We start from the raw sequence: 16,145 nt of genomic DNA, 5'->3' as shown, positions 1-16,145 counted from the left end.
ACTTAAACTCTGTTCTACTTGCATTTCTTTTGTTGCAATAAAATATCTGGACAAAAAGCAACTTAAATAAGGACAGGTTTATGTGGCTTATAGTTCCAGGTTATATGAAATTTTATGGGTAAATTAAGGCCAGAATTAAGGCATCATGTCCACAGTCAAGAGCAGAGAATGAGTGAATGGATGCTTGCTTGCTCTCAGCTGGATTGCTCTTGCTTACATTGTTCGGGACCCTCTGCGTGGGGGATTGGTGCCACCCACAGGGGGCTGCATGGGGGATTGGTGCCACCCACAGGGGGCTGCGTCTTCCTGTATGAATACAGAATGAAACAGCTCCCCCCAGACATACCCATGGGAAAACCTGATCTAGATAATTCTTAAGACTTTCTTCCCAGATGATTCTAAGTTATGTCAATTTGCCAGTTAAAACTAACTAGCACAAACTCACAGGAATCTTCCTGCCCCAGTCTACTGAGTACTGATGTTACGGGGGGGGGGGGGGGGCTGAGATTACAGGTATCTCTGTTCATTGAACATCTGAACTATAAGAATTCTGATGAGATCAGTAGTATCCAGGTGGAGGAAGAGCCTTCCGAGGGGAATGTGCAATGTTGCTGACATTTTGGGTTCTGCATGAACTTTAACATTTTCAAGTTTTAATTTTCCATTTTGTAATAACAAGATTTACTGAAATGTTGCAAAAACAGGGGCAAAGCATTTCTGGTAGCCTTTACCCAGATTCTACAAATGTTAGCATGCTATCCTTACTTTTTAATGTTGTCTGTCCATCTGGCCACCCACTTATTTCTCTGCCTTTAAACACTCCATAGCAAATTTCTTCAAATCAAGGAGAGGGCTGAGCGTGGCAGCTCACACGAAATCCTATCACTTGGCGTTTGAAGATGAAGATGGCCGAGAGTTCAATGCCAGTCTGACATATGTACTGAGTTCCAGGATAGCCCAGGTGACATACATAGCAAGATCTAGTCTCATAAAACTAAAACCAAAACCAAAACCAAAAGTGAAACCAAAGAAAAACAAAGAGCACAGATAAAAACCAGGAATAGAGTTTACCAGGAAAAGAGTTTGATCTAGGAAACACTTATTTCACAGGGAGACCTTGCCAAAGTCCAGCTTCCTACTATTGTTCAGTATTTACTGAAGAAAACCACATCTCAGCAGCAGATGTGGGGTTTTACCCAGGACCGCAGGTTTCTGAGAAGAGCCATGTCTTCTAGTAGAACTTTTCCTCTCTCCTGGACTCGCTTTGTAGGCCAGACCGGCCTGTAACTCACAGAGATCTTCCTGCCTCATCCTCCCTGAGTGCTGGGATTAAGGCGTGAGCCACCGAGCTGCCTTCCACCCTTGGTGTTTTAAAGGAGTGTTGGTGTACATTCTAAACAACAGTCTGGAACGTTTTAGATTGTGGTTAAAAAACAACAACAAAAAAAATCAACTGACACAGAATTGTCCCCTTTAACGTGCGCAGGTATGCAGGTCAGTGGGCAGCAGTGTATCTGCTTCATTGTGCAAGAGAACTCTAGAATGTTCCCATCTTGCAAACCTGAAACTCCCCTCACCTTCCCCTCTTCTCTCAGACCTTGGCACCATCCATCACTCTCTCTATTCTTTGTCTTAACTAATCAGAGCTGCGCTTCCGTATCTCAGATCAGTACACACTTGGGATTGGCTTGTTTTGGTTAGTATAATGTTTTGGAGCCTTATCTGAACTGAGTACTGTTCTACTACCTCCACATATCACACTTTATTTGTTTATCCATCTTTCAATTGAATCCTGGCTGTTTCTGCCTCCTTCCTGCTCATGTGTAAGAGCTGTGTAATGGTGCTCTGAAGATGAATGCGCAAACAGGAAACACCTTTTTCTCCCAACCTCAATCCCTCCTTCCCTCCCGCCCCTTCTTAGGATCAAATCAAGGGTGGTGTGTGTCCTAGGTAAGTGCTATACCATGGAGGCACGTCCCATCTCCACTCTTTTTTGTTGTGTGTGACTAAAAATAACCTGTGATGGTTAGAATTAGCTGTTTAGGTGACAGACACAGAATCAGCTGGGAGGTGGACCTTTGGACATGTCTGTGGGGGATGACCTCGCTAGTAGCGATAACTGACGTAGGAAGACTGGGCCACTGTGGTGGTGCCATTCTCTGCATGAGATCTTGCACTGCATAAGTGGAGGAAAGGAATCCAGCAAAAGTCTGAACTCAGTGCTCTTTTTCTTCCTGGAGGTGGACACAATGTGATCAGTTCTGTGAAACTGCTGCTGTGACTTCTCTACATGCTGGCCGGTGAGCTGGAACAAACCATTCTCACTTTAAGTTGCTTTTGTCATGGTATCTTATTTTGGTGACAGGAAATCAGTTTATTCAGGGACTGTGATCCTATGACTCAGGAGGTGGAGGCAAGATAATCTGGGAGTTCAAGGCCAACTTAGGCTACATGAGATCTTGTCTCAAAAAAACTAAGACAATTAAGATTTAAAAATTAGAAGTAGAGAGTTGTGGTCATGGTGGCACCTGTAATCCCAGCACATGGGAGGTAGAGGCAGGTGGATCTCTCTGTGAATTTGAGGCCAGACTGGTCTACAAGGCGAGTCCAGGACAGCCAGGACAGCCAAGGCTATACAGAGAAACCCTGTCTGAAAAAAAAATACACACACACACACAGACACACACACACAGACACACACAGACACACACACACAGACACACACACACACACAGACACACACACACACAGACACACACACACACAGACACACACACACACACACACACACACACACAATCAGCTGAGCGCTGAGCCACGTGGTCTGTATTTTGCATCTAGTTGTTTATCTACTCCTGGCAGGGAACAACCTGGTGGCTTTTCTCTGGAGATCCATTGATTTCTTTACACTCTCTTTAAAAGTCATCATTCAGAATCGACCAGGCTCTTTCTTATCTCCGCCTGGTCCATTCTCTAATCTGAACACTAATACAGCCCAGCTGGAGTGGGTTTTCCAACATCTAGTTAGCATTCTTTTTTTTTTTTTTTTTAATGATCTAGCTTTATTTTTAGGCTGTTTTCCACTGAGAGAAGTAAGAATCATACAAGGGGAAGAATAGGGGATGGTGCCAGTCCTGCTGCCTGCTGGGAGTTACTCCACAGCACATGTTTGCACCACAGGCACAGGCAGGCCTTGCGACACAGCGCCTTCCCCTACTTTCTCAATGCTAATCCTTGTGAGTCGCACTGGGGCTTCCTTTTCCATACTCAGCAGATGATGGGCTGGTTTATAGTTCGTGTTCTCTCCAGGCCTGGGTTTGGTCTAGGGTAGGTAGGCTTTGACTACCCATATTACCGAGTCTGTGCACTCCTGCCCAGAGTGTGTATGTGTGTGTGCGCGCGCGCGCGCGCGTGTGGAGGCCAGAAGACAACTTGCCAGAGGCTCCTTTCTTCCAGCACAGACCCAGGGCCAGTGCTCTTCTCTGCTAGCTGAGCCATCTTACCATCTTGTCTGCCCTTCCATTCCTGTGGGGCAAGCTTTGGGGGGTAGACTAAGGCTGGATCATATCAGGAAACTGTTTCAGCCTCCAAGGCTTAGAGGGTCCCTGGAACTGCTTCCCCTCCTTTTCTCATTGTAATCTCCTTCCTCCTCCTCCTCCTCCTCCTCCTCATCTCCTCCTCCTCATCTCCTCCTCCCTCCTCCTCCTCCTCCTCATCTCCTCCCTCCTCCTCATCTCCTCCTCCTCATCTCCTCCTCCCTCCTCCTCCTCCCTCCTCCCTCTCCCATTCCTCATCCTCCTCTTTTTGAAGGCAAAGCTCCATTGCAGCCTAGCCTGGCCAGAAACCCACAGTGATCCTCCTGCCTCTGCCTCTCAAATTATGGAGTTGCAAGCATCATAAGCTGCCACACCTACCTAAAATTGCTTTTGGTGCAGCAAAATTTTTGTTGTTGTTTTGAGACAAGGTCTGTGTAGCCCAGCGTGGCCTCCAATTCGCTATGTCATCATTGTCTTGGTTGGTACTCTACTACTGGGAAGAGAACACGACACAGCAACTCTTCTAAGAGAAAGCATTTAACTGCGGCTGGTTTACAGTTTCCGGGGCCGTTGTTCAGTATGGTAGGAAGCATGGCGGCACGCAGGCAGACATGGTGCTGGAGAAGTAGCCAAGAGTTCTACATCTGGATAGGCAGGCAGCAGGAAGAGAGAGTCCTTCAAAGCCCACCCCCAGGGACACATGTCCTCCAATAAGGCCACACCTCCTAATGCTTCTCAAGTAGTGGCTCTCTCTGATGACTCAGCATTTAGACATATGAGCCTTGGGGGCCCTTCTTAGTCAAACCACCAGTCACTGACCTCCTGACCCTGCACTTTCCAAGTACTGGAATTGCAGGTATGTGCCTGCTGCAGGAGGGTTTTTGTTCGTTTGTTTGCTGTTGTTGTTTTATGCCCCCCCCCCCATCCCCCGGTCCCCAGAGTCTGGCTATGCAGTCCATCCTGGCCTTGAATTCATTGTTCTCCTGCCTCAGCTCCCTGAGTGCTGGCATTAAAGACATTCACCATCATGGCCGTATATCCCCGTTGTTATTTTGCAGCAGGGTCTCCTGTATCCCTGGCTAGCTTCACACTTGCTGCCTAGGTAAGGACGGCCTCGGACTCCTTCCTCATCCTCCTGCGCTCACCTCCCCAGTGCTGAGATTACAGGCATGCACACGGCATCTGCTTTATAGCTGGGGATTGAACCTAGGGCTTTGTGCGTGCTAGATACGCACTCTACCAACTGAGCCACATTCCCAATCTCCATTGCCCACTTTGTGAGCAGTGTTCTAGCATGCATCCATCTCCTAGAGTCCTCTACAACTGGCTTTGGCTGTTGTTGTTTTAAGCTTGCTCTTAGAGGTGAAGACTATAGAGGCACTGGTCATCTCAAAAGATTTACCTTAAACTTACATAGATGCCACCGTCCTCCCCCAGTTCTCATTGAAATACCCAGCCTCTGCTCTATCCTGGTGTCAGATGACAAAACACTTCCTGGGGAGATGTAATACAGACGTCTACTCATCCCAGATAGGGAAAGTGCCCATGACAAATCAACGTGCAGATACAGCCAACCAAAGTTCGACTTGGTGAGCCAATGAGTTATTGGTGTTACTTACAGGAATATGGAGGAAGGGTAACTTACAGGAACAGAAATAACTCAAAGATAGCTGCGTCATCAAAGCCAGCCCCAGCTGGGTGACAACTCACAAAGCTGGGAACCTGGAGTACGCTTACACAGCCTGGAGATAGCCCAGCAGGCTGGAGGGTGTCCTTTCCAGGTGGGCTAACTCTCCTGCAGGAAGTTTGCTGCTTTCTGCTTCTTTCAGGCTGTTTTCTCCTCTCAGGGTCTTTTTTTTTTTTTTTTTTTTTTTTTTTTTTTCCTGCAACTTAGCTTGTTTGTCCAGAGAGTTCTTTGCAGCTAGGCTCTCCTTACTGGGGTTGAGGGGAGGAGTGGTGAGGGAGGTACACTAGAATCTGATCTGCTTCAGGAAGTTCTTGAAGCTCTTTTTTAGTTGTTTCTCCCACTGGTTAAGGAGCTCCCTTGAAGGACTGGGTGTTTTAATCTTGCCAGAAACTTACACAACATCTGGTTTTCCCCAGGTATAGCATAGACCTCAATGCAAATCTCATCCACACATCCGTGTACATAAATGCCATTTGCAAAAAGCAATGCTGAAGTCAACACATGCAATCACTATCATACTGTCACATGAATTGTGTGTGTGTGTGTGTGTGTGTGTGTGTGTGTGTGTGTGAGAGAGAGAGAGAGAGAGAGAGAGAGAGAGAGAGAGAGAGAGAGAGAGGGAGAGAGGGAGAGAGAGAGAGGATCTGTGTAGCCCAGGATGAATGAACATGACCTCCTGGTCCCCCTGCTTTCACTCTGGAATGCTGACATTACGGATGTGTGCCACTGCCCCTGGCACCACCGAAGTCCAGCCTCTTAGCCTCAGGATCTACACAAGCTCAGTACAAATTCCCAGGCTTTGAACAGACTGAGTTATCATTCATTTATAAACATTAAAAATTGTAACTATTAGCCAGGCGTGGCAGTGCATGCCTTGGATCCCAGCACTCAGGAAGCAGAAATAGGCAGAGCTCCAGGACAGCCTCGTCCACATAGCGAATCCTAGCCAGCTAGGCCTGCATGGTGAGACCCTGTCAAAAAACAAAACAAAATACCAGAAATGTATCTCTTTGTTTTGAAATAACTATAGTCTGAGAAGGATTTGCAAAATAGCACATGGAGTGCCATGGCCTTTTTGCTCAACTTCCTCTGATGTTGACATCTTATGTAATTCTAGTAAAATATGCAAATGAAATTGACATTGGTCAGTGTTACTAACTGAGCCATAGAATATTGCATTTTAGGAAAGCAAGACTTCTGAAGGTGTAGTATAACACTTTTTTATTTTGGGTTTTGGTGTTTAAAGACAGTGTTTCTCCATGTAGGCTTGGCTGTCCTAGAACTTGGTTTGTGGACCAGGCTGGCCTTGAACTCAGAGATCTGCCTGCCTCTGCCTCCTGGGTGCTTAAAGGCATTAAAGGCGTGCACCAGCACACCTGGCCAACCTTTGTTAACACAAGTACTCTGTGTCTTGATGGGGTGACTTGGTTGACAGAGGATTTAAAAACTTTCTCAGAGTAGAATGATGTGTGATGCAGCACATAAGACACCCTCAGAAAGCTTTAGTCTGGGGGTGCAGCTCAGTTAGTACAGTGTTTATTGTGGGATAGGTCTTGGGTTCAGTCCCCAGCACTATGTAAGTTAGACACAGAGGCATGCGCCTGTAATCCTCATACTTAGGAGGTAGAGGCAGCAGAACTGGCACTTCTGTGTCAGGGCTGGAGTGATGGCTCAGTGGCTAAGAGCACTGGTTGCTTTTTCAGAGGACCTGGGTTTAGTTCCCAGTCATCCTCTGCCCCCATATGTGACTAACAACCACCTGTAACTCCAGTCACAGGGGACCCAACACCCTCTTTTATACTCTGTGGGCATTGCAGTTATAGTGCACAGACATACATGCAGGCAAATTACCCATATACATAAAAGTGAAAAAAAAATGTGAGAGTTCAGTGTCATCCTCAGAGAGTGTAGAGAGTTCAAGGCCATCTATATGAGACCTTCTCTAGACCACTAGACAAATAAATGAGGGGCAGTGCAGCAGAGAGCGTAGGCCAGTAAGCCGGCACTCTGGAAGCCAAAAGAGGAGAGCGGAGACTTTCGTGCTTGCTTGGGCTACATAGTCAGATGTGGTCTCACAAAGCCAAAACAATTTGGGCTGGAGAGTTAAGAGCACTTGTTGTTCTTGCAGAGGACCTGGGTTCAACTCCCAGACCCCACAGGGTGGCTCACAACTACCTGCAACTCCAGTCACGGGGGTCCAGCGCCTTCTTCTAACCTTCAAGGGCACCAGGAACACACATGGTGCACATGCATGCATACATGCACACACACATGGTGCACATACATGCATACATGCATACACACACACACACAAGCAACTCATATGCATAAAATAATAAATAAATCTAAAAACTTAAAAGAGCAGTAACAACAACAAAATAAAACAAAACCCACCACCAAACAAAATAAATATAAATAATAATAAAACTCAACAAAAACCAGACATAAGGGCTCTTATAATTCCAACAAGGATCAGCCTGAGTCTTACTACAGAGTCAGAACCTGTCACAAACAACAGTATAGCAAAAATACTCAAAACAACAAAAAGTAAATAACCGCCCTCCCCCGCAGCTACCTCCCCATAACAATAAAAAACTAGCAAACATTGATTGGGCAAAGAAATTTATTGAAGGTTTTTATGACTCAATTCATACCCTTACACACACACACACACACACACACACACACACACACACAGGCTCAACCACTGAGCTACATCCTTAACCCTGGTAGGGCTTGAGTAAAGTACACCATCTGAGTCAGTTTATCTGGAGTCGGCATGTGACCACAGTGACCATCTTCACTGTCTAATTGTGAGGGCATTGAACTCTTGGAAGAAATAAGTAATGAGATGTAGAAAAATAAGGAATTACTTTTTAAAAATGGATTTTCCTTGTGAGTGAAGTTTTAGGTTCATGAAAAAAATGGATTCTCATCGTCCATCCACCTCGCTATCGCTAGCCACATTTCTACTGTAATGTGGTTGAAATCTTAGTGTGTGCTCCCCAACCCCACAAAAACTTCGAGATAGGCTCTCATATAGCCTGTTCTGGCCCTGAACTTCTGTATAATAAAAGAGACTTTAATTTTTATTTTCTTTTCTTGTTTTATTTTTATTTTTTTGTGTTTTTGTTTGTTTGTTTGTTTGTTTGTTTTTTGAGACAGACTCTTTCTACATAGCCTGGCTTTCCTGAAACTGGATATATAGACCAGGCTGGCCTTGAACTCACAGAGATCCACTTGCCTCTATCTCCCAAGTGCTGGGATTACAGATCTGTGCCACCAAGTGCTGCTAGGAAAACTTTCTGATCCTCCTAGTCCCCACCTCCTTGAGTGCTGGGCTGACAAGAGTGGTCCCTCAAACCTAGCAACTTCTACATTTTGAAAAAAAATAAACAAATCTATGAACTGTTTTTGGGAACCTCCTATGTCAACTGGACAGCTAGCCTCAAACCTCAGTTTCCATTCCTATACAGTCACAAGTATTTGATTAATAGAAGTTGTGGCCATCAACGCGGAGGCTTGCTTTTGCTGTCTATTTGATGTCTCTCTTCACTCTCTCATATGTGGGATCTTTCAAGAGAGCAAATAATGACACTTCGGGTCTAATCAGCGACATGCATTGGCTCCCAGCCTGCCACAGCTTGTTCCCTCCATCTCTTTTTCCCTGGGGAGGAGGTGTAGGCACCAGTGTAGTTTAAACATTTAAATCCAAGTAGCTGGTGGAAGAGCAAGGAAATGGAGTTGCTAGCTGCTGCTGTCGATAGCCAGGTCCCGGCAGTGCTAGTGAGGCTTAGTGACACTGGCCAGAGAATGAGAACAAAGGTTATGCAGGAAAAGCACTTCCATGTCCTTTTTGCTAAGGCTAGACCAAGCTCACTGAATTCAACCTTAGAGCACTCTAGCAGGTCATCGGAGGGTTGTGAATATGAGGGTGTCATTTCAGGTAGTTGCCATGATAATCTCCTATTTGCATGGTGAGGTCTTTCTCTGTTCCTTCCTACCAAAGAGCTTAGCTGTCCCAGGTGAAATGGTTGAGTAACAGCCCGATCCTCCCATGCTTAGGGTCCTACGCAGCACTCGGAGTAGGGGTGGGTGTACGTATGATATGACCACCTGGGAGGGGACAGCTCTCTGTGGCTTGTGTCAAGTATGTGATCACTTTAACATACATGTAGACACACACACACATACCATGCCACGCACACACCACACACGGACACATACACATCATACCCCCAACATACACACCACACACACTCTCACATACTATACACCACACATACATGCCATCTATACCACACACACACCCACACACCACATACACACACACACACACACACACACACCACACACACACACACCACACACACACACACACCACACACACACACCACACACACACACCACACACACACACACCACACACACACACACCACACACACACACACACACCACACACACACACACACCACACACACACACCACACACACACACACACGCCACACACACACACACCACATACACACACACACCACACACACACACCACACACACACACACACACGCCACACACACACACACCACATACCACACACACACACACACACACACACACCACACACACACACACACACGCCACACATACATGTGCGCACACTGTCACGCAGGGCTGGGATGTTGCTCAGTTGGTGCAGTGCTTGCCAAGTATGCATGAGACCCTGGGTTCAGCCCTCAGCAACCAGATAAAGCAGGCGAGATGGCTCTCACTTGTGATCTCTTGGCAAATATGGAGTCCAAGCCAGCCTGGGTTACATGAGACTCTTTCTAAAACAAAACAGAACAGCCACCAGCAAACCTTCTTCCTGACTACTTCCCTCCTCGGGCCTCTACTTGATTCCTTGACCTTTCTAATCTCCAATCTTCCCTTTACTCCTTCCTGCAGACAAGGGGTAGAGGGCTGTGGATGTGGACTAGATTGTTCAGTACTTTCTTTTGGCTTTAATGGGGTCTAGATTGTAACTCAGAATCTACAGGAAGTTGTCAGTCAGCCCAGCCGGCTGGAGCTGCCTGCCTAGAAGACCACCACCTTAGAGACTGTTGGGTTCTTGGCAGAGTCTTCTGAAGGGCTGAGCTCATTAACATCTACCTTGGGGGCCTGGGAGTGAGTAAAGCCCTAGGGGGCCACGTTTGAGGTAAAGATAAGAGTGTCTTAGCAGAACTCTGCAAGGAGTTGGGAGGAGGTCTAAACCGCAAACCTAAGGAGGCGATTTTTGGATGTAGTTGCAGCCAAGTTGTTTCTACGGAGAATCGTACGGAAGCAATTTTACCTTCCGTAAGGACTCTCATTTCCTTGTCGTTGCAAGCTGACAGCTTCAAATGACCCCAGAAAAAAGGATGGATTCAGTCCGGCGTGGTGACAAGTACCTGTGTAATCCCAGCACTTGGGAGGCAGAGGCAGGTGGATCTCTGTGAGCTCAAAACCAGCCTACAAAGTGAGTCCAGGACAGCCAAGTCTACACAGAGAAACCCTGTCTTGAAAAACCAAACAACCAAACGAACAACAACCCAACCCCAAACAACAATAACAGCAACAACAACCAAGCCTGAATCCAACTGTGCCCCGCATTCCATATATACCTAGGTATTTAGAACCCTAAAGCGTTTAAGTTGACTTCTATTTCCTGTGGGGCGGCAGAAGTGGCTGGAGAACTCGTCTTTTTCTGGACCCCAGGCAGGGGAAGTGCCCCATCTGAGAATGCTTAGCTGCCTCCTGCCTTGAGGGCTGACCCCAACTCAAGAGATTTAAACATATGATCAAAGATAACTAAAGACTGGCCTTCCTGCCTGGCCGTGTGGGGTGCACGCCTTTAATCCCAGCACTCGGGAGGCAGAGGCAGGTGGGTCGTTGTGAGTTCGAGGCCAGCCTAGTCTACAAAGCCAGTCCAGGACAGTCAAGGCTACACAGAGAAACCCTGTCTCGAAAAACAAAAAACAAAAAACAAAAACAAAAATAAATTGGCCTTCTCCTGTGCAGTTTCCACTATGTTCCTCCAGGAATCTGTTCCAATGCTTTGAGGTGAAGGAATGACACTGGCCACTTGCCTGGCTTGTAGATGTGTGCAAAACTCTCAATTCGGCAGTTGGAGAATGGCGCGGTCCTGCATTACCAAGCTGAGAAAGGAGCAAGTTTGAGGCCGGCCTAGGGTACATAGGAAAACCCTGTCTCAAACAAAGCAACCTCCCACCCCCCACCCCCGAAAACCTAGTGGAAACTTAACAAGCGTCCCGGTGCACTATGGTTGCTGGAGAGCCAGAAAGAGGTGTGTGTGGGGGGGTCTCCTGGCAGGCGGGCACCTTCATCCTCTATCCCCCAACCCCCTACACCTGCGTGTCATCCTGCAAACACCAGTGAGGGGAACCCTTCTGGACACATGAATACCAGATGTTTTCCTTGTCTAGTCAGCCCACTCTTATTTCAGGAGTGGAACGGGACTCTCCCTTGGGCGTTCTAGGGTGTCACCTCTGGCATTTGCTCTCGCTGCAGAAAAACAAGTTCAAATGCAATGCACCGGGTTTCTGAACAGCTGCCCGAGCACAGAAACCAGGCGGTCAGCAAAGCTGTCCTGGGGTTGGGGGGCAAGTTCTGAGGAGGGTGGTGCAGGAGAGTAAGGTGAGGGAACGGGGGTCAGAGCTCGCAGGTTCCCAAAGGCTACTTGCCAGGTGGGCAACTCTATGAGCTCCAGATCCCCTGGGCTCGCCAGACTCCTAGAGAAGGCGGAGGCCCCGGGCGGGGCGGGCTGGGTTGGGAGCAGAGCAGCTGCGCCCGCCGCCGCCGGAGAGCCGGCGCCTTCCCAGCAGAGCATGCAGGACGTGCGCGACGTGTGGCAGCCTCTGCACAGACTTTTCCACTGCAGTGTGGGGTTCCGCGAGCGCCTCCAATCACAGCCCAGCTTCATCGCGACGTGTGCGGCTCGCCGCTAGGCAGGGCAGGGCAGGGCAGAGCGCTTCGGTGCTGAGGCTTCACTGGCTAGAGTCACATTTAAAGTGTCATGCCTCCACGGGCGCCCAGGCAGCGGTCTCCGCCAAAAAGATCCCTAGATTGTCACTGAGTAAATGGCTTCTGGCGGTTCACTGCATGCCTGTCATGTATCGTCAGGCTTTGCAAGACGCAAAAATCGGGAAAGGGAGCGAGGGCGTGTTCATAGCAAACAAAAAGGGACACGATGTGTAGCAGTGTGGGGGTGGGGTGACATGAATTTAGGATCTGGCACTGCCCCTGCATCCGATAGCTATGTCAAGGGTTACAATTCGATAGTGGAGGGGGAGGGGGCTGTACTTTTAGTTCACTACTTGCCGAGAGAAAGGTCTATGGACTACAGCCCATGTCGACGAAGATACAGCCGCTCCTTCCACGCCGAAGTTCCTTTTTTGTTGAGCCTCCTTTACTTTTTTGCCCCCTCCAAGTGCCTAGCACCCCAAGACTTTGGGTGAAGGGTAGCAACTCTTTGCTCAAGCATTGGTTTCCAAGGGATTGAGAAAAAAAAAAAAAAAAAAAAAAACTGTGCCCGTGCCCGAAGGTGGCAGTGCCAGCAGTGGTAGGGGACATAGTGGGTGATGACGCACAGGTGTTACCAGGAGACAGTTCTGACCTGGGTCTTCATTTGGACTGTGCCAGCCCCCAAAGCTTGTAACTGTGATGCAAGGTGTGGGGCCCCACTGCTCGAAAGTTCGAACTGGGAAGATGCTTTTACATAGTACCCTCTGTGTGCGTGTGTTTGTGTGGGGGCGGGGGGCGATGGGGTGGAGGACTGTCAACACGCCACCCTGGACATTATCAGGTCGCTGCTCCGTCCCAAGTACAGGTGAGGAAAGTAGCTGGAATTATTGGGGACTCCATGCCTGGCGCCCGAAGGGAATAGGTTCACAGAAGGAAGAGGGTGAAAGAGCCAGGCCGAGTTGCCGGAGCAGAGCGTGCTGCCCTCGCCCGCCCGCAGGGGGCGGCAGCAGGCTGTGTCTCCGCCTTGCCCACCCTTCTCTCCACGTGAAAGGGGGCTGGGACGCAAAGAATGCGGCCCGCCCAAAGGCTGACGCGCCGCGCTACCGGTCAGATCTTAAAAGGCCGGGCAGCGCGTGTGGCATCCCGATAGAACAGGAGAGGAGCAAGTGGCAAGTGTTGGGTGGCTGGAGCGTGGCTGTCACTGCGCTGGAGCGTCCCTGAGCTTCTGAACAGAGTCGACCAGCCCGCGGTGCAGGCAGCCGCCAGTCCGCGCGGATCTCATCCGTCTCGTGCCTCCGCTCAGGCGACCCTCCGAGACTTCGCACAAAGCACATTTTTCCAAGGGAGCGCCCAGCCGCGTGCGGGCGGACGCACCCTTCCTGTCCTTTGTTCCGGGGGTGGGGGCGATCTGCAGCTGCTCACCTCTCCCCAAGTCGGAGTTCTCTCCTTCGGGGTGGCGGGTCGCCGAGCGCAGCTACGAAGATGCCTTTGGAACTGACCCAGAGCCGGGTGCAGAAGATCTGGGTGCCTGTCGATCACCGGCCCTCGTTGCCCAGATGTGAGTGCAGCTGCGCAGGGGCTGCGGGGCGGGGGATGGGGGAGTCTAGGCTGCAGGCTGCGCCGCGTGCGGAGCCCGGCCATTGTGTGTGCGCGCGGCGGCTTTGTGCCGGTTCCCCTCTGTGCGGGAAGCGCGCTCGTGCCGGCCGGTCGGGTGAGGCGGGGGTGGCGGCGGGCTGTGTCTCCTAGGCTCGGCTACAGGGGCGCTGTGGCTCCGGAGATCTCCAACGTGCTCGGCCCGGCCTGAGACTGGAGACAGCGCCTCCCTGAGCCTGGAGAATCAACCCCCGCTGACTACAGCAGGGGTGCGGTCGCCCACACCATCGCCCCTTTTCCTTTGGATTTCCTCTCCCCCCCTCGGATCTCTTTGCACTTCTGTGTATTTCCACCTTTACCCTCACTCCCGTGACTTCAGCCTCTTGGCTTTAGGGATAGTTTATGGGTAGGTGACTGCACGCCGGTGGTGCTTCACCGGCGCATTTACAGGGAGCAAGGACTTTGCTGGCAGTTTGCCTTCGTGCCCCACCTGTTGCTGTCAGTAAACGATTTGGGAAGGTTTTGTTCAGTTCCATCCCTAGCTGGGAAGAAGAGCCTCTGGGAAGGCCTGGTGGAATTGCTCTAAGGCGATGCTTCCGTTCCAGGCAGCGAGCCCAGGAGCCCATGGGGGTAGACAGGAGTGAACTGCCCAGAGGGCACGGTGCTTAGACTACTTTTTGTAGCTTCAGTTGTAACCACGGAATCCATTGGCAAAACCGGGAGGTGGCTTCCCGTCACCCTGGGGCCCCAGGCTGCAGGATAGGTTTCTCTGCTGCCACGTTTCTCAGGGTGGTCATCACAGGACATGACAGGTCTCTTGCAGCTTTTGTAGGTCTGAATCACTGGCTTTCCTGCTGATCGGACCACAGCCTCCTTGTGGTGCAGTATGAGAGAGCTCTCCAGGTCTTAACGGGATCTGAGGGCATTGGTGGAACTCTGTCCCCAAGACAGGTCTTCTTTGCTCTTTTGGACTACACAGTAGACCCTGTCCAATAAATAAATAACAAAACCAACCAACCAACTAAAAAAATCAGAAGCCAGGCGGTGGTGGTGCACGCCTTTAGTCCTAGCACTCGGAAGGCAGAGGCCAGCCTGGTCTACAAAGCGAGTCCAGGACAGCCAAGGCTACACAGAGAAACCCTGTCTTGAAAAACTAAACAGATAAAACAAACAAACAAACAACAAAAACAAAAAACAACAGGGAAAATTGGTCTTGGCCAAGGCCAGGGTTTCTTTGTGTAGCCTTCGCTGTCCTGGACTCACATTGTAGACCAGGCTGGTCTTGAACTCACAGTGATCCGCCTGCCTCTGCCTCCCGAGTGCTGGGATAAAAGGTGTGCGCCTCCACCACCCACTCCTTCTGTACTTTTTAATCAGGCTTCCCCTCCCCCCTCCAGTCCCCCTCCCTGGCCCCCCCCCCCCGTGTTTCGAGACAGGGTTTCTCTGTGTATCCTTGGTTGGTCTGGACTCTCTTTGTAGACCAGGCTGATCTTGAACTCACAGATCCACCTACCTCTGCCTCCTGAATGCTGGGATTAAAGATGTGCGCCACCACCGCCCGGCCCCCTCTTTTTTTTTTTTTTTTTATAATTAAAATGGTCACACAAAATAAGAGCTGGTTTTATACGCACGTGTAAAGCCAAGTGGTAGCATACATACATGCTGCCCTCGGTTTTAAAAAAAAAAAGGTCTTTAGGAACCTTGGCAGCTTTTTTCAAGGATTCTGAGTTCAGCTGACTCAGGCGTACTGTTGAGGGGCATCACAGTGCAGCTGTGTGTGTCCTGCCCCTGGCTTCAGAACCCAATCATTAGACTCCGGGAGCTTGCACGTTTCTCACGGAGTTGGGAGATTTGCAAAGAACTGCTGTCAGAACCATTCAGAGCTTAGGGTGTCCTAACCCAAAGCTGACAGATTAAGATGGCCAACTCACCCACTTCTGGAATTCTTGTATATGATACTGGGGTGTAGCCTCAGACACATTCCTTCATAAATGTCTGCAGCCAGGAATTTTTAACTCACATCCATTTTTAATTTTTTTTTTTTTTTTTTTTTTTGAGACAGGGTTTCTCTGTGTAGGCTTGGCTGTCCTGGACTCACTTTGTAGACCAGGCTGGCCTTGAACTCACAGAGATCCGCCTGCCTCTGCCTCCCAAGTACTGAGATTAAAGGCGTTCGGACTGCGCCCAGTGAACATCCATGTTTTAAGTGGTCTCTTCCCTATGATCAATTTGTTTCTTACTGCAATGGAGACTTGTGAATTTTCTTTTTCTTTTCTTCTCTTTCTTTCCATGGTCCTGGTTGTCTTGGAACCTTGTAGACTGGCTGA

The 16,145-nt window shown here is 49.3% G+C and overlaps 2 protein-coding genes across 8 annotated transcripts in view; one reads left to right on the top strand and one right to left on the bottom strand.

Annotated features, from left to right (window-relative positions):
- Positions 1 to 16,145, bottom strand: part of LOC127194016 (3-alpha-hydroxysteroid dehydrogenase) — a 1,235,587-nt gene that overhangs the window by 1,003,111 nt on the left and 216,331 nt on the right. The window lies entirely within an intron of this gene.
- Positions 1 to 16,145, top strand: part of Pfkfb3 (6-phosphofructo-2-kinase/fructose-2,6-biphosphatase 3) — an 80,490-nt gene that overhangs the window by 39,199 nt on the left and 25,146 nt on the right. For 3 of the 6 annotated variants that reach the window (XM_051151402.1, XM_051151404.1, XM_051151398.1), the window contains exon 1: positions 13,353 to 13,783. The exons of 1 other annotated variant lie outside the window; for it this stretch is intronic. In XM_051151402.1, coding sequence (XP_051007359.1) covers positions 13,708 to 13,783 — 76 coding nt within the window. In that variant the 5' untranslated portion in view covers positions 13,353 to 13,707. Of the gene's footprint in view, positions 1 to 13,352; positions 13,784 to 16,145 lie in introns of those variants that run through there. 2 more of the 6 variants (XM_051151405.1, XM_051151400.1) reach the window with 1 other exon arrangement.

The sequence above is a fragment of the Acomys russatus genome, chromosome 9 (assembly GCF_903995435.1).
Source record: "Acomys russatus chromosome 9, mAcoRus1.1, whole genome shotgun sequence".
NCBI classification, from domain to species: Eukaryota; Metazoa; Chordata; class Mammalia; order Rodentia; family Muridae; genus Acomys; species Acomys russatus.
This window is presented reverse-complemented; position numbering and strand designations above follow the sequence as displayed.